The sequence below is a fragment of the Rhinolophus ferrumequinum genome, chromosome 9 (assembly GCF_004115265.2).
Source record: "Rhinolophus ferrumequinum isolate MPI-CBG mRhiFer1 chromosome 9, mRhiFer1_v1.p, whole genome shotgun sequence".
NCBI lineage: Eukaryota > Metazoa > Chordata > Mammalia > Chiroptera > Rhinolophidae > Rhinolophus > Rhinolophus ferrumequinum.
Window position 1 is genome coordinate 64,392,563 of NC_046292.1, and position 19,448 is coordinate 64,412,010.

General features: G+C 34.2%; 1 protein-coding gene across 2 annotated transcripts in view; it reads right to left on the bottom strand.

Moving 5' to 3' along the window:
• ZNHIT6 (zinc finger HIT-type containing 6) overlaps positions 1 to 19,448 on the bottom strand; it is a 60,821-nt gene that overhangs the window by 20,491 nt on the left and 20,882 nt on the right. For both annotated transcript variants that reach the window (XR_004423972.1, XM_033115997.1), the window contains exons 6-8: positions 9,986 to 10,054; positions 8,482 to 8,562; positions 6,691 to 6,768 (exon numbers count right to left, since the gene is read on the bottom strand). Coding sequence is in view for 1 of the 2 variants with exons in the window: in XM_033115997.1 (XP_032971888.1) it covers positions 6,691 to 6,768; positions 8,482 to 8,562; positions 9,986 to 10,054 (228 nt within the window). In the remaining variant the exon portion in view is untranslated. The remainder of the gene's footprint in view (positions 1 to 6,690; positions 6,769 to 8,481; positions 8,563 to 9,985; positions 10,055 to 19,448) is intronic.

The following is a 19,448-nucleotide window of genomic DNA, read 5'->3' on the forward strand; positions in this document are numbered from 1 at the left end:
CTATTCTTTTTCTAGTTCTTTTAAGCATAAGTTTAGATTATTATATTATTATTTTTTCTTGTTTCTTGAGGTAGGCCTGTATTGCTATGAATTCCCCTCTTAGGACTGTTTTCACTGTGTCCCGTAATTTTGGGTTGTTGTGTTTTCATTTTAATTTGTCTCAATATATCTTTTGATTTCTTCTTTGATCTTGTTGTTGACCCATTCATTATTTAATAGCATATTTAGTCTCCATGTGTTTGTGTGTTTTTCAGTTTTCTTGTAATTGATTTCTAGTGTCATACGATTGTGGTCAGAGAAATTGCCTGATATTTCAATATTCTCAAATTTATCGAGACTTGTTTTTTGGCCTCACATGTGGTCTATGTTGGAAAATGTTCCATATACACTTGAAAAGAATGTATATTCTGCTTTGGGGTGAAATGTTTTAAAAATATCAATTAAATCCATCTGGTGTAGTGTGTCATTTAAAGTCGCTATTTTCTTGTTGGTTTTATATCTGGCAGATCTGTCCATTGGTCAATGGGGTATTAAAGTCCCCCTTTTGTATTATAGTTGATCTCTGCCTTTATGTTGGCCATGTTTGTTTTATATATTTAGGTGCTCCTATGCTGGGTGTATAAATATTTACAGGGGTTATATCCTCTTGTTGGATTGATCCCTTTATCATTATGTAATGCCTCTCTTTGTCTCTTAATATAACCTTTGTTTTAAAGTCTATTTTGTCTGATATTAAGTATTGCTCCTCCAGGTTTTTTCTGTTTCTATTCACATGAAATATTTTTTTCAATCGCTTTACTTTCAGTCTGTGTGTGCATCTTTCCTACATCGTCATTTAATCTATGACGAAGAAGGTAAGAACATACAGTGGGGTAAAGACAGTTTAGTCAATAAATGGTGCTGGGAAAACTGGACAGATACATGCAAAAAACAAAAACTGGACCACCTTCTTATATTATATACAAGAATAAACTCAAAATATATTAAAGACTTACATATAAGACCCAAGCTATAAAACTCCTAGAAGAAAACATAAACAGTAAACTCTGACATTGCTCTTAGTGATATTTTTTTCTAATGTATCTCCTTGGGTAAGGGAAACAAAAGAAAAAATAAACAAATGGTACTACATCTAGCTAACTTTTTGTATAGCAAAGGAAATCATCAACAGAACGAAAAGACAGCCTGCTGAAGGGGAGAAGATATTTGCTAATGATACATCTGATAAGGGGTTAATATCCAAAATTCATAAAGAACTCATAAAACTCAACACCAAAAAACCCCCCAAACAATCCAATTAAAAAATTGGCAGACGACCTGAACAGATAATTCTCCAAAGAGGACATACAGATATGGAAAGATGTTCAACGTCACTAATCATCAAAGAGATGCAAATTAAACCCATGAGATATCACCTCACACCTGTCAGGATGGCTATCACCAATAACTCAAAAAACAAGTGTTGGAAAGAATGAGGAGAAAAGGGAACCCTCATACACTGTTGAGGATTGCAAATTGGTACAGTTACAACGGAAAATGGTTTAGAGGCTCCTTAAAAAATTAAAATAGAACTACCTTATCACCTGGCAATTCCACTTCTGGGAATTTACTCAAAGAAATCCAAAACACTAATTCAAAAACATATACGCACCCCTATGTTCTTTGCAGCAGTATTTACAATAACCAAGATATGGAAGCAAGCCAAGTGCCCATCAATAGATGATTAAAGAAGATGTGGTACATATATACAGTGGACTATTACTTGGCCATAAAAAAGAATGAAATGTTACCATCTGCAACAACATGGCTGGGCCTACAGGGTGTTATGCTAAGTGACATAAGTCAGACTGAGAAAGACAAATACCATATAATCTCACTTATATGTGGAATCTAAAGAATAAAGTAAACAAACAAACAAACAAAACAAAACAGACTTATAAATACAGAGAACAAATTGGTGGTTTCCAGAAGAGAGGGAGATGGGAGCTGGGTGGAAAAGGTGAAGGGATTAAGAAGTACAAATTGGTAGTTACAAAATAGTCACGGGGATGTAAAGTACAGCAAAGAGAACATAGTCAATAATGTTGCAACACTATGTATAATGCCAGGTAGGCACTAGACTAATTGAGGGAATCACTGCATAAATTATATAAATGTCTAACCACTGTGCTGTACACCTGAAACTAATATAAAATAATATTGAATGCCAACTGTAATTGAGAAAAATAATTTTAAAAATAAATAAATGTGTTTAATTAATGGTTTCTGAGTGATTTTAGAAAGAATCAGCCCATAAAAGCTTACACCACATCCTATCAAAACCAAGATCTTCTATAAAATCAAAGCAGCAAAGTAAACATGAAGAATAGAAAATGTATCTGTACTTCTTTATGAAAATAAACGATTCCATTAATAAGTAAAAGTATAATAGAGACCTCAAATTTAATAGACTTGGGAATTACAATGGAGTGGACAGTATCAAAGCTTGAGAGCATTTCAAATTCATCAGTCAATAATAACTTAAGTGAGCAGCAATATGATGGCTGCCTCCGATAGTGTCTGGCGTCACCAATGTAGGCTTTTCTGCTTCAAACCATTCATTTACTTTCTGAGAATAGAAAGCTGGTAAGAAATGATGTGGCAAGAGGGCAAGTGCGGCCTTGCTAACACAAGCACCTTATAAGCCTTCTCCTCCACCCGGAACGTAAGCTCCACAGAGGCAGGAATGGTTTTCCTTACTGATATCACCCCAATGTCTAGAACAGTACCTGGGCCATAGTGGGTACTCACCTAGTGTTTGGTGAATGACTACATGATTTCACTTAAGAAGCCATCTATTATTACCTTGTATAAGAAGACACAATTTCAAACCCTGTGTATTCTGGAAAGTAAACTCCCCAATTTTTTAAGGTTAGACATGTATTCATGATCACCTAAATCTAAAAATAAAAGTTGCATATGGCAAAGCTAAATCCTGGGAAACATTTAAGATTGCTCTAGCTGATTAGGTATATCATGAGACAGTTGTAATAAACCCTCAAAGAATGGAAAACACAACCAGTGGAAATTGGCAACATCAAGTATTTGGTAAAGAAGAGACTTTACTCTGAAATTACTGGAAAACTGTAAATCGTAGGATACATTTAAAATCAAATGTATCCTACAAGGAAACTACACGTTTCTGCCTTCTAAGCACTTTTTGGGAAATAATAAAATCCTCCTATTTAGCATGCTTATCTTAAATTAGAAACCTAACATTTTATAACCTATAATAATCTTACTTAGATGTTCTCTCAATGTACTTTCTTTTAGCAGTACAACTGTAATTAAGTATACAATCAAATGTAAATGCTCATCCTAGCCTATCTATGAATGTGATATCTGGAAAGCAGTGTGGTTTAAAAATATTTAATTAAAAAAAAATCTATTTCTAAATGTACTCCCACAATATCTAATTTCATTATTCATGTAAGAAAATACTTGCATCACTGGCAAGTTTTGTAGAAATCAGGATAACTATATCTTGATGGTAACTTAATCAGAAATGTAAGGGTGTACCTTACCCCAAGTTAGGTCCATCTTCAGGACCAGCAGTTACCTCATTTGGGGTTTCTCACATTATTGTCTTAAAGTGATGGCCATTGCTACTCAAAGTTAAATAGAGTGGCAATTTTTAAATCCCAAATTCCTGGACCTAGGTTATAACCTTCAGCTTCGTCTTTGGTGGTATTTTTCATGTCACATTGAGTTCACGTAAACAACTCAAATTGGGAAATCTGAAGGCTAAGTTTTCTACACAGATAAGGTAAAGTCAAAGAACTTTTCATGTGACTCACTCTAGCTCAGGTTTAGTGTTACAACTACCAATTCTAGGTATTCCTTAAAGTTACCACCATTAATCTAAGATTCCCTCCCCTTTGGGGATAAAGAAGAGGCCCAACTTTGGTCCTCTTTGGTCCAACTTTGGGTTCCTCAAGAAGGAAGCTTATAAAATAAGAGAAAGTAAAGAACATAAGGAAAATGAAGCACAGAGAAGTGCCTAGACCTAGGTCATCTGACCTTCATTTCAGTGCATTTCTCTGACCTTTTTTTGGTTCAGGTTTACCCTCTTTGGCTCTTTGTTAAAATAAAATATACCTATCTGATAGCTATCCTCCTGTGTTCTGGTCTTTATGGATCCTGACTTCTTATCATGCTACTGCATGCAATGGTATTCCCAACCACTCCCTCTGGGTCACGTCATGCATTTCTGCCACACTCCTAAGAAAATCCTGGTCTGCTAGGACAAGTTGAGATCTCCACCCCCCTTTGCCTCTTCATAAATTTATAGCACACATTTCCAAGTTACAATGAATGCTATCTGGGCCCAAGCAGTCTGTCCTACATTATAAACTTTAAAATACTCCGTATCTTGCATTTACCTTTTTATCACATACAATTTTGGTTTCCTTGAATTTGGAAGACGAGGATATTTTGCCAAAGAGTCACATTTCTTCATTGGCCACAACCCAATTTGCCTTGACTTAAAATGGAAATGTAAAAAAACCTTCCCTCTCAGATAATGGGGGAATAAAAATAGAAACAAAAAAGAAACAAAAGAAATAAAAAACTAACAAACCAAAAGCAAAAACTTTTGCTTTTAGCAATTGTACCAAAATGATACATGCTTTCCTTCACTTTTGTAAAGAAGTTTAATTATCTAGTTAGCAGATTAGGTAAATAAGGTGACCATAGTCAAGTTGATGCCAAACTCATACAAAGAAATATTTTTATTTAATCCTAGAAGAGCAATCTGGTATTTCAAATACATACTTATTAATTTTAAAAATAAAATGAATAATCCCATGCATGCAGCCATTAAAACAGTAGCCAGTGGTGACTATTTGTAATTATCCAAGGTCAGTTAAGCACATACAAAGGAAATGATGAGGCGATTAGTTTTATTCTCCTACTGCATTTAAGAATAAGAATTTCCTGAACCGAGATGGATCGTAGTTTTACTATCTCCCTTCCAGTCCTTCCGGAGCCATTTACATATTACCCCCCCCACACTGGCAGCCTATGACAAGGAGTTGGCAAGTGCTCAGAATGGGGCTGAAGTGTTACAATGGTTGGACATGTCAGGAGGTTGTCAGGAGAAGCCTGGGAGAGCACACGTTAGTTCCATGGCCTACAGAAGTTGAAATGAGACAACTATCCAAAAAGCAATTTCACTTTTCATAAAAACCCAAACAATGTGTTCCCATAGCAGGCTTATGAGACTGAAGCCATAGCATATACATCAAGTATGTACCATGGATATGACACATGAATAACATTTACAAAAACTAGACAAAATATGGTGCATGTTAAGAAAGGAACTAAGTTTGGAAGAGGAAATATAGATAGAAAAAGAAGGAAGAATGAATTAATGATTGACCAGATATAAATTCCAAGGGAACAATGTAAATTGTTTTGTTTGAACATCAGTTATACAGAATTCACTTTAGGATGATTTTTGTTAAACAGAAAAAATACACTTTTTACATGAGTATTTCTCGTTAGTTACATAAGTTATTACCAATTTCAAAAATAACTGAATTTGGTTAATATACATGTTATAACTCTGGATAACTACCTTTGCAGAAACCACAGAATTTTCTACCCTTCTCTTATTTGGACCCCAAATCTTGGGGGAAGGAGGGGAGTTAAAGCATTAACTGTATGTAAATATATTGAATTAATAGGTCTAGGGAAAGGACCATGTGATAGAAAATGTCAATTTTTCATCACTGAACCATGATCAATGACATAAAGCTGGGAATATCTGAGATATGTTGGTAAGAAAAGTGGTCAAGATTTGGTATTTAGATCCATTCTTAGTGATGAGACTTATGATCTTATGTATAGACCTTTTGTAAGAATCCATTTATCTGTAGTAGCAGTAGTAGTAGTGGCAGTAACAATAATAGTAATAGTAACAAAGGCATGCACTTACCATACACTAAATGAATCACTTTAATCTCTCATGATAATCTTATAACAAACTGGAACTAAGCCATACTAGGAAATTAAATTGCAGACAAGATCAACCGGATCTAGTCTAAATTGGGTCTAGTAGTTTAGTTAATGAAACAGTAGAAATGGGAAAAGCATTACAGGTCTTAAAAGATCAGTGTTTTGTAATTCTGAAGTATGCTGCACATAACTGGCCCTTGAGCAGACTCTGCAGGGACTCTCAGAGGTCACTTAGTGTAGTGTACTTCATCATTCCATTAATGAAGGAACAGAGCCCAGTGATGTTAAGAACGTTCTCAAATCACAGAGTTTGTTAGAACCTGTCTCCTTTCACATTTCTCTGCAGTGTTCTTTCCACTGCAACATACGCAATGATCAGTTGATCACATGAAGTTCTGTATTTCCAAAGGCAACAACTTGAACACTGGAACTCAGTTGTAGAGAGTATTTATTGAAGTAAATTAAAATGCAACTTAGAAATCTTTTAGTTGCACATGATACTCTAACCAGGGCGGTTTTTCAACTGAATTTACCCTGTAAGCATGATTATTTTAAAATTTTAATGTGAAAGTCATTTTGAAAAGCTTAGGCTTTGTTAATAGCCAGATAATTAGTATAATAACTAGCTACTTACATTAATCAAGCTACTTAATTATATTGCAGAATTAAGAAATGGGAGGGAAACAATTTTACCTTACTAAATTTTGCTGCATATGTTCGACCTTCATTAAAATTTGGACCCCGGTCTGAGAGCGAATATAGGCTTTTAACCTGAAATAAAAATGTCATATTGAAGGACGCAAAACTGATTTTTAATGTATGTCAAAATAGTTTCTATGGAAGACGAAGCATCTATGAGTAGCTAATAATACTTAAAATTCATCTACACAAGAATAGAAAAAGGGTTAAAGACATTTTCTCACCAATGATCTGAATTTTTAAAAATTACGTTTCTTATTTCTGTACAACTAAATAAATTTAAAAAAAACACTTATTTCAGTAAATTAGTCTTGTTATTTAATTTTACAATGATATAAGACCAGGCCTTATGTTAATTTTTGTTCCAAAAGACACATTAGAGCTGATGGTCTAATTGTTGGGGAAACACGGTAAACTGGATTATCAGTAATTAGAAAGAAACTCAGCTATTCCACCTGTTTGTGTGTGACATAGATATGATTCAGTCTGGGCACTACCTTTTATCAAAAGTAGATGATGGTATTTATTAATAACTAGAATTGGATCAGACATTCTAGAATCCATTCAGTATAAATTTTAAACACCAGGTTATTCTGGAACCAAACTAAGCATTCATATCCCAAGCAGGTACCATCTGGTGAAAAAACGTCAACTGGGTTCCCGCCCAGGAACACTAATAAATCATACTCTAATAAGTTTCCCTTTTTAAGCACTGCCTACTGCGTGGCTAGGCCCTGTACAAGGAACTTTATATGTGCTCTTTTTTAAAGCTTCATAACAACCCTATCTAGTAGATATTATCAATCTCATTTTAATAATGGAAAAAAATTAAGGCCCAGAACTTAAGTAACTTGCTGTTGATCATATAGCTAATAAGGGACAGAGGTAGCCATTCTAACCTAGACATTCATTACTGACTCTTTCCACTATGCTATGTTCATCATTTTTGTCCATGCTGTATTTCTGGACAGGAGACAGAGTACATCTTACCCAGTTTTATGAACACTTGGCTGAAACAGGATTTCCTGTCATTCACAGTTATTTGGAAACTCCTAAGTTTCAGTTTTTGGTTCAACTTAAAAGGCCTTTTAGTTTAAGGGTTAAGAGTGCAGACTCTATTAAAAAAAATATATGTATATATAGACATATACATATATATATATACACACATATACATATATATATATATGTATATACATGTAGTCACGAGATATAAAATACAGCATAGGAAATATAGTCAGTGATATTGTAATCGCTATGTACAGCGTCAGATGTACAGGCTTGTTGGGGCTATCCCTTTGTGAGGTGCGTAATGTCTAATCATTATGTTGTTTTGTATACCTGAAACTGAAAAAAAAAAGAGTGCAGACTCTGACTCCAGACTGCCTGGGTTTGAATATCAGCTTCCCTGTTTATTAGCCATATGAAGTCACCTAACCACTTTAAGGCTCAGTTTTCCTTCCTGCAAAATGGATATAACAGCAGTAATCTACCTTAATGGGTTACTGTGAGGATTCAACGAATGAATACATTTATTATTATCTGCTTCAAAGAGTGTCTGGGACACAGAAAAGAATAAGTATTAAGTACTGTTATTACTATCCAAAAGCGTAATCTCTCACTGACAAAGGCTTGAGTAAAAGGTAAGGAAATGGGACAGAAAGTAAATGGCACTGACACATCACATTCTAATAAAGTCATGACTTTACATAATAAATATGCACATAACAAATACCTCAAACTTTTTAAATAATTTTAGAAAGTTACAAGATTTTAAGAACATACCTTTGACGAATTACAGGATCCGACTTTTCAGGATCAATGTAAGGTCTTAGGATTTCATTAATAGTTTTATCATCTGGTACTCTTCCCAACAAAAACAAAAACAAAACATATTATTATTATTTTCTACTAGAGGTGTTAATTTAGAATTCCTAAATCTTGTGGCTTGTTTAAATAACTGAACACAGACTGTCTTTTTATTTTATTTTTGGCAATATATACTGTCCTGTTAAGCAAAACTTATGCAGGAAAATAGCTCAAAAAGACTTCCTGGACACACTCAGCAAAGTCTTAAAAAACAATATTTTGAGAAGCTCCCTATAAATCAATTACAAAAACATGAAGCCTCTTTTAACACATACCTGTGCTCAAAGATGAAAAGAAAGAAGTTAGGAAGAAATATATTTGAAAGTTGCTGAAATAAAAAAATCTGAAAAAAGGTTTCAGATTATGCTAATTTCAGTGCATGTTCAAGTTTATTCATTCTAAATCATAAGACCAGGTTAAAAACTTGATATTATTTTCCCTGGAAACAAAGAATTTTATGTTTTTCCAACTTACCTATATGTATACACATAGTTTTAAACTATAAAGTTGTAAAAACAAAATTAAGACACTGCTTTGAACTAGTAACTTTCCTTAGTCATTTATTCATATTCATATATTGTGCTATATAGCCCTATCTGTAAAATGGAAGTCCTTTCGCTGTGTTTAGACTGGTTTGCACCTTCAAGTAAAAAAGTTTTTCACTAAAATCCATATGACCATTTCAAAGAGAAGACATGTATACATAATGTAGATAAATGTTAAATATATTACTTAAAAAGCAACTTTAAAATTTTCCTAACTCAAGGAAGCAAACGGTACACAACTATCAAAAACTTGAAATGACACTTGAAAATGTTCATAATATGAAAACAGTAGGATAAAAGCTGTTTATGCAAATTAATTCCAATTATGAGTATACAACGTACATATCTAAAATAATATATTTTCTGAGGGACATGCTATGATGTTAATAGTAGTATAGTCTGCAGCGTAGAATTTTGGGCCATTTTTCACTTCCTATATAACCACCCTGCTTAAGAAATCAACAGTTTTCAGCCATCTTAATTCTCCTTGCATCTCTCCTTAATGGCTGCTCCCCCTGCTGAAGTAAACACCATCATGATTTCTGTGCTAATCATTTCCCTTAGAGTTCTACCACCTCTGTAGGTATTCCTAAAAAGTATACTTTTTTTCATATTTTCAAACAGAATCATACTCTATGTATTCTTCCTTAAGTTGCTTTTCTCACTCAACATTATTTCTAAGATTCACCCCTGTTGATGTGTGCAGCTGTATGTCATTCATTTTCAGTGGTGTTTAGTATTTCATTATAGCAATATAGCACAACTTAGTTATCCATTCTATTATTGACATACATTTATTGATATCACATTTAAGTTAATTTATTTTAAATACAGAGACATAATAAGAACAAGTTCATAATAGTGGTGATATGTACCTTTTTTCTATGTATACAGCTTGACTCTGAGGAAACTGGAGCTTTACATGCCAACAAAACTGTTGTTTTCTAAGAGAGAAAATAATCACGTGAGGATCAAGGTAGAAATAAAAGTTTGAACACAAATCAAACTTCCTAAATTTTGTTTTCAGATAATAATTCTAAAAGTACTCTTAGATTTTAACGTACTTTTTCTACTAGGAGCTATTGCCTCTTTTCTAGGATTTTAGAGGGCATGTTTTTCAAACAATATACATGCAAGAGATTTTAAAAAGAAAAAAAATGTAAATGAAGCAGTTCTGAAATCCAAGGACTTGACATTCCTGAATTAGAAGGCAATTTCTTGTAGTTCAGGGGCTTTTGACATCAGTGTGCTGCTACTTGAAGTTTACAAATAAATTTCCTCATGACTAAAAACAATGAGCTGATGTCTATGCCTGACTAGTCTGGAAATGAGGTGAATGAAGTATTGTCCGGTCGAGACCAGCTGGCTGCAGATACACTTTTGAGCCATGAGTACGTGCATTCAGCAGCAAAACAGCAGACAACAAATTGGTTGCTAAGCAGAATGCATTCTAAGCCACAGTCCCTCTGCTTTCTGGTCTGAATTTTGGTTTGATACAGGATGGACAGTAGCAATTCACTAAAAGTCTGATTTTAGAAAAATGAGCGTATGTTCTGTTTAATATATCTAAATTTGGTGACACGTGACACTCGATACCATTACTTTTTAAAAATGTTTAATGCTCAAATATTGAATCCATTACAGAAATTTTATTGTCTTTACTAAATGATGGTTATTACATATTTTTTCTTTACTTAGAGGAAATTTCTAACAACCCACTAGCAAGTTAATGGCCGACAGCATGCCCATGCAATGCTCAGCATCTCCTACAAATTTATGCCTTGGCAACATATCTAAAATAATTTTCTTCTAATATAACCTAGCAGAGTATGTCCCGCCAAACATTTATGTGATTTAGTCAAATTTTTATCAGATGACAATGACCATAAAATCAACTAAAAGTTCTTTTATTAGGGTAAGTTACCACAGATCCGCTTATGGAAGTTTTCTTTAATAACAAGACAGTTTTTGGTCCTAGCTAGAGAAAAACATGCTTGATTATGTTTATGTTGATAGTGCTACTTATCGTACAAGAAACAATCATGCTAAGTGTACTATTTTTTTGATAGAACAAAGTTGTATAGCATCCTTTACTAATTTAAAGACCAGATGTTTAAAATCTCAGAGGAAAAACTTAAAAACATTTGAATGCAAATATAACAGTTATTGGTTTTAAATAAATAATTCTTCTAAAAGAAAACACCTTGCAATATTTGTTATCTGTGAAAGTCACAGATAGCATGATATCACTATCAAGAAGCTGAGAGATACAGCATTTCTCTTAGTAAGAAATAAACAGACTTTTTTTACTCTTAATGAATAACACGGTTCCTTTCTAAATATATTTGTTTTTCCATGTTAAGTTACCTGGGGGGAAAAAAAGATTGTGAACTTGTGATCTTATAGAATTGTAAATCATCCTTAATCACTCCAATCATTGCTTGAGTAATTTCAAGAACCACTCACATTTCTTAACATTCAGTAGACCCTAAAGACCTACAGAAAGTACTTAACATTCCAAAAACAAGAGAGAAAGCCCTTGGAAATCATTTTATTTGCAGTAGTTAACTACCTGTGGTTATAAGGAAGTCATTCATTACTGTTTTATTATATACACATTGCTAAATTATGACTATTATAAAAATCTTTCTATATTTGGCCTCAGTTCATACACGAACAAATTTGAAACATACACTTACTTTTAAAAAATGTGATCTTGCAATATTTCAAAAACAAAGAAAAAACAGAATATAAAGTCTACTTAATATACTCATACTCAGATTTAATCAACTTGTACACTGCCATATTTGAGTTTTTTTTTCCCTTTTAAGAAATAAAAGGTTATTGATATGGGTGATCCTTTGTACTGTTTCTTGATCCAATTCCCTACCTGTCATCAGTGATAACTGCTGTATTGAGGTTGGGTGTGAATTCTTGCCATTCATGGTTTGATCTTTTATATTTTATACACATATCTATAAACAGTATAGTATTTGTGTGATATTAACATTTATTTCAAGGTTACCATACTCTAAATATCCTATGCCTTGACTCTTTCATTTAAGTTATGCTGTAGAGATCTATGATACATACAGATTACGTGAATCGTTGCACAGTATTTCATTGGGTAAAGAATGCCAAATCTATTTATATATTCCCTACTGATAGAAATTATGACTGCTTCCATCTTTTTACCATTTGTTCTTCCATATTAAATCACAGTAAAGAAAAAATAAAAGAATATCCCCAGGGATAAGACTATCATTTACCTCTACTTGTACACAGAACTAAAAGTTAACTTCATTGAGAAACTGCCTGTACTTTTTTAGTCTATGGTAGTATAAGAGGCATTTAAGAACAGTTACTCAGAGTAAAAGATTTAAATGAATGAGTGGACAAAAAGAAGTTGAAGGGTGTTGTATAAAGAATTCCTAAAATGGGCATGTTAACAATCTCTAAAGTAGTTTCCAATTCTTTGGTGTTCCTGAAATTAAATGTAGCCCTGACATGGCCAATCAAATCTCTTCCTAAGTCCCAAAGAATTAAATTTGTTTCCCATTTTTCATAATTATATACTATTGTGATACATGTCCCACTTAAAAAAATACGCATAACCAAAATCCCCAAAACATTACTTGTGAGAGGAACTGTAATTATATATGTATATATACATATATGTACATACATATGCATATATACATATATGTATTTCACTTATATTTATGCTTTCTAAAAGAACATACTTTTGCAAAGGAAAAAATAAAGTTAATGCTTTTGTATTTTTATGTGTATCTATAATTGTTTCTGTATTTTTGATTACTTTCTAAAGATAGATTCCAAGAAGTAGAATCGTTAGGATAGAGCAGTGCTGCCATTTTGGACCAGATAATTCTTTATTATGGAGGTGGGCGGGGAGACACTACCCTGTGCATCGCAAGACTTTTAGCAGCATCCCAGGTTTCTACCCATGAGATGCCACTAACAATACCCATTCCCCTAGTTGTGACAACTAAAGATGCTCCCAGATATTGCAAATGTCCTCTGGAAGGCAAAAGCACCACTTTTTGAGATCCACTATGACAGAAGTTTAAACATTTACTATTACTCCTAATGCATTAGGACTACTCTTGCTTAAATTCAGTAAAATGCCAGCTACTATAACGTCATTGTGTCCTTGTTTTATTTATCAACATTTTCAAGAATGGAAATACTGTACCCAGAATATTCTAGGTAACTTAGGCACCCCAAGGCACTATGTTTAGAGTTTGATAATAGACAGGTGAAGTAATGGTGGTAATTATGAAACTTAATGTTCCCTTCTGGACAACCTGACAAAAGTAACAGAAACACTGACCTCCTTCTCTGAGTCTTATGAAACAGAAGTAACTATTCATGCATAGCAATACTTTTGCTCCTCCTCCCCAAATATCAACACACACACACACACACACACACACACACACACACACACACACACACACCATGCATTCTCAATGGGGCCGCATCCCCCAATGGGGGTGAAAACTTGAAAACGGGTTCTTGGGAGGGTAAAAATGATCTCAGCTCTTATAATGGTTAGGGTCACTGTACATAAACGGACATACAGTACATCTGTGGTTTCAAAATATCATGGGAGGGCAATCAGAAGGAAAATATCTTAAAAGCCCGCTTGGGAGGAGATAATGAGAAACACTTAGGTAGTACATGTATTAAACGAGGAAAATAAATATTATTTTATATATACTTGGTTTTAGTCATTTAATATAGGGCACTTACTTAACAACTTTTGCTTACTAGAAACTGTTAAGGATCATTTGCAAGTTTCAAGGAAGTGATACGTGAACGAAGACACAAATCTGGGGGGAGTTCTATACCCATATACTCAATTATTTTTCTGACATCATTACTTAAAGTTGCAAATTTTCATCTTTGGAGAGCTACTATAATTCCAAGGAAGAAGATGCAAATCAAAAGTCATCAGATCCTTCAAAATGGCACTGTTCTCTTAATATAAGATGTTCCAGCTCATTTATAACCAAAGTAATGTAAATAGAAATGAAATATTTTCACCTACCAGACTTACAAAGATGTTGTTAAAATTAGAAATGCTAGGGAAACGTGATGAAATGAATATTCATCATTACTGACAGGAGTATAAAGCTACAAATAAAAATTCATAATGAAAAAAGTATATTTTTGTCTCAACAGTTTTATTCCCAGGAATGTATCCCAAGGAAACAAACTGGACATGTACTCACATACATACAAAATTTCCACTGTACCATTTCTTATAATAGAAAAAAAATAGAAATAATCTACATGTGTATCATCAGAGAACTGATTAAATAAATCATGGTAGATCTACATAATGAATGAAAAGATGAAACAGAACTATATGCACTAAGGTAGAATGATGCGTGTTAAAGGATGGCATTTCTATTTAAAAATAGAGAGGGTGCCAAAAAAATGTATACACATTTTAAGAAAGGAAACTATTAAAATTGTAATACTCAATATTAACCGGTAACAAAAGATGAATACAAGTCACATTTGATTTCTGCAATAACAAGAGGTGCTCAAAGTGGTTACCATCAGCGTCCAGACACTTCTGATTACGGCAAACTACTGCTTGAGCAACGTTGACCAAAGTGTCCACTTACATACATTTTTTTTTTGACACCCTTGGTATATAATCATACATGTATCTACAAATATAAAGATATGTCCCAAACTTTTAGCTACAGTTATTTCTTGACATAATAAAAGGACTTAATTCTTACTTCATAAGTCTATTAAATAAGTCTTCGACATAACGATTTGCTATTTTTTACAGTCAGCTAAGTCAAAGATGTTTTCATGGGGAAGTGCTGAATAGTAGTAACAGAAAGGACAGGAATAATTTTAATATTCTTTTAAAAATATTTCATTTAATATTCTTTTTAAAAATATTTCATTATTCAAAGTTTTAAGATGTTTCCTTTTTATCTCAGAGATTATTACCCAACCAGAGCTGGGGTTACTTTTATTTAATTTAATTTTGACAGCTTCAAAGCCACCTTCCTTAAAGAAAAAATATGCTACAACTAAGAGTTACATATGGAAGTTGAATTCTAACAAGTAAGATTTCTAATACAAAGTTTAAATGAGTTTAAATACTTTCATTCTTAAAAAAAAAAAAAGAAAAAGAAAATTCCCAATTCTCATTCTGCTCCCTCACTGATTAACCAACATTTCCCAAAGAACACTTCTGAGGGCTCACGAGGCATTAGGAATGCAGAGAGACAGAGGGGTTTAGGCCAAGGCACCACCCGGGGCACTGCCTTTTTCCTTCCATATCACTGTAGGAGGAGCACAGAGTTTTCACATGAAAGCTCACTGTTCTTTGTTGACACTGTACACAGGAAGAATACTCAAAATACTGTAATACTCAGAGGTAGGGCAGGGCAGAGGCTAAGTGGACTCTGTTTGGATTCTACTTTTCTTAACAATATATTATTTGATGTGATCTGTAGCGAGAGACACATCTGCTCTACGCCTCAGGTTTCTCAGAGTAAAACGGGAAATGACGACAGTATTTATATCATAGGATTAAATGAGCAAATATATGTCAAGAGCTCTGAACACAGCAATCAAAAATGTTAGTTGCTGCTATTGTTTCCCTTGTTATTATTCAACATTCAATTCAATGTCCTGAGTTAATGAAGCTTAGAACAGGATACTGACAGTGCCTGTAACTGAGAATATTTCGCCAAACTCTTAAACTGAATTTAGTGTTAAGTGGCTAAAGATGACACTGGATACGTGGATTCGTATCAGAATGTAAAGGGTCCTGAATATCTGCTCAGCAGTATGGATTTTATTCTGTGGTTAATGCACCAACAACAAAGGTTTTTAAAGAAGAGTAAAATGAGGGCTTAGAGGGAGATTTCATCATCCTACTGTAATAGGTGTTAATATATTCAGGACAGTAACTTTTTAGTCCTTGTTTATAGTTATTAAGGGAAGAATTTCCCAATACTTTAGAGAAAGCACATTGACATATTATGTCAGTTAAAATATGCCTGAAATTTTTACTTCTGATTTTTAAATACCGGTGACTCCATGAGGTAAATAAGAGAAAGCTATTAATTTCTACATGTCTGATTTCCAGAATGCTATACCACTAATTAAATTAGAAAAGTCTACGGGTTATAAAAACTACCAGTAAATCCTTTTACAGTAGAGCACTAGTGAGCAGCAATTGTAATAACAATAGTTTATTACGTGCTTTTATATGTCAGACATTGTTCTAAATACATATATTAATTCATTTAATTCTTGTAACTCAGTGAGACAAAATGCCATTATTTCATTTTACAGGTGAGAACACTAAGGTAGAGAGAAGAAAGTCACTTCTTCAAAGTCATTATTCAGCTGGAAAGTGGCAGAGCTGGGGTTTGAACCCAGGTAGTACAGTAACTCCAGAGTCTGTGTTCTTATCTATACTACTATGAACTTTCTGGAATTGAAAATTCAATAACAAATCATGTATTTTCCTGTATTGTTAATTCAAAAGTATCTCAATTACACTTTATTTCAAATATTTGCCTCCATATTTTCAAATTATTTTTAAGAGTTATAGTGGATATTTTGATTGTCTACTTGGCAATCCCGTACCACCATTCTCCTTCCTTCCTAACCTATCACCATACTTTGATAAATGGACCCCATCTCTATCTCCAGGCGTATATATTTACTGGTTGGCTTAATAAAATCATTATCTTATATTCTCCTGGCTCAGGATTGGGTAGATGGCCAGGGTAGTCCAATTATGGTGAATTTCAGATTTCCTGTTCAGTAATGCTGGGAGAGAAGCATTCCTGGATATTTACTATATCCTGAACTTTTACCACGAGCATTCTATGACCATGAGGATCGAGCTGACACCATAGAGAATACAATGGAGAATGAGTAATAAACTGGGTCCTTGATGATATAATTGAGTCACTGCATGTATTAAACCTAAAGTCCATCTTACTCTGGACAATCAATTATGATAGCCAATAATACAACCTTTTTATAGCTCAAATCAGTTTGAATTACCCATTTTTTAAGTTTCATGCAACATTTAAAGCATCTTAACTAATACAAGGGATTCAAGTTTTCTTCTTTCTAGGTTTCACCTTTCATTTCTAAACAATAGAAAAGGAAGATAGACTAATCTGTAAATTATTAACTGTTATGAAATTTAGAAGCAGCCAATACATCTGAAGGAATTTCAGGAAAAAAAGCTTTTTGTTCCATTGTTGGTTATAAAATCTTATTTTAACTTAAAGCAGAAAGAAATATACCAAATTTTGAAACCCTTCAAGGAAAAACCAAATGTACAAAATAATCTATATACTCCTTCACTCACAGGCATTTAATCTTTTAAAATGTATTTCAAGGTCAAACTTGAAAGTCTCAAAAATAAAAGAAACTATTCACAAAAATAATCCATTTATTTTATTAGGATTAGTACCCTAACAGTGTTTTTGAAGGAGTGAATACAAAGGATCTGTGCCGTTACTCAGCATGGATTAAAATTACTGGAATTGGGGAGAATGAAAACCAAAATTTTATGTCTCACACCACTATGAAAATACTCTGAAAAGTTCCAGTTAAATACTGTGTTCTGCTCTTTTAAAAATCAGTTTCACCACAACATGATAATAATAGGAAATAGGTTAAGTATGTGGTATTGGCTGTAGTAGACAGTACATTAAGAAAATGGATGTAGTAGGGGAAGATCGAAATGAAAAAGTATATTTGCTTCAAATAATTTAGTAATACTTGAGGTTAATAAAGCAGTTCTCAACTGGGAATGGTACTAACCTGGGCGGTAAGGGCATTTGGAAATGGCTGGGCAGTTCTGATTATTTCAAAACTGGGGAGCACTTTAGATATTTGGTGGACAGGGGCCAGAAGTGCTAACCTTCCTCAACGTCTGGGAAAGTCGCACATAACAAAAAACTGTCCTGTTCAAAATGCCAGTAGAGCCCCTACTAAGAAACATCAGAATGCAGAAAGTAGAGCCGATACGTGCATACCAAAAGCTGAATACCTGCACTAAACACCGGCATCTGTTTCATATTAACTGTGGAGAAAATATGTACTGTAGGAACTCTGACAAAGAAGAAATAATGGGGAAGATGAGCTACCCTGTGAACTGTCACAGATGACTAGGAAACAGGGCAGGGGAAGATATCCTAGGATTAAGAATGGTGACCGGCTTGGGTACATTTAGTTGAGTACATGAGGAAATCAGGTGGGGACAAATTATGAAGATCCATATTTAGTATGGATCCCTCATAGGAACAGGAAACTTTTCTGCTCAGAAGTGCCTCTACCTAAAAACTCCCTGGCATGGCATATATGAGAAAGGTCCTGCAAGGCCCAGCCCCAGTGGAGCTGTCTCCAGCCTCATTCCCTACTATTTAGCAACTCCCACCCTAGTTTCTAGACACATCAAACCGGTTATATTGTTGTAACTTTGCTCCTCTATCCTTTTGCATCTGGTATTCTCACCACGCCATCCTTCCTTTCTGTCTGGATTAAAACCCAGACTTAAAAACTCCTTCTTGTCCTTCAAAAATCTGCTTGAATTCTGCCTTCTCTGGGAGGTCTCTCCAGTCCCCAGCTCTCAGTAGTAACACCCCAAGGCTGGGGCAGTGAGCCCTCCACTGTGCTCCCTCAGCGCTCCACCAACACGCCACAAAGCACTGACTACAGAGGTGTAAGAGTTACTGATTTGTCTTCAGTGGGAAGTGACTGAACTACTTAAGAAAAGGGACAATGACTTACTGGCATATAGGTCAGTGGTTTCAAAGGTAGAGGTAAACAGAGAATCATCTGGTACTGTTTTTTTAAAAAATTAAAGACATTTTCTTTTTGTTTTAGAGCACCGTTAGGTTCACAGCAAAATCAACAGGAAGGTAGAGAGATTTCCCATATACCTTTTTCTCCCACACATGCATAGCCTCGTCTAGTGCTTTTTAAAAAGAAAGATGCCTAAGCTCGCTCTACTCTAGGCTCAATGAACTAGCAATTCTGTTGATGAGCCCAGGCCCCTGCATTTTGAAATTGCTCCGGGTCGTTCCGGTGTGCACTCTAGACTGGAGTGAAAACCGCTTACTACACAAAACGGGCACTGTTACTGTCGTCACCCTACAAATAAGACAATGGGTACAGCGGGTTAAGTAACCGGCCAAGAAAACTCCCTTACACATGGTTAAATTAAATTTTGTCATGTTTAACACAAAATAAACACTCAAGAATTGTTAACTACATTATTATTCCTCTGTTAAAAAGCAAATGCAC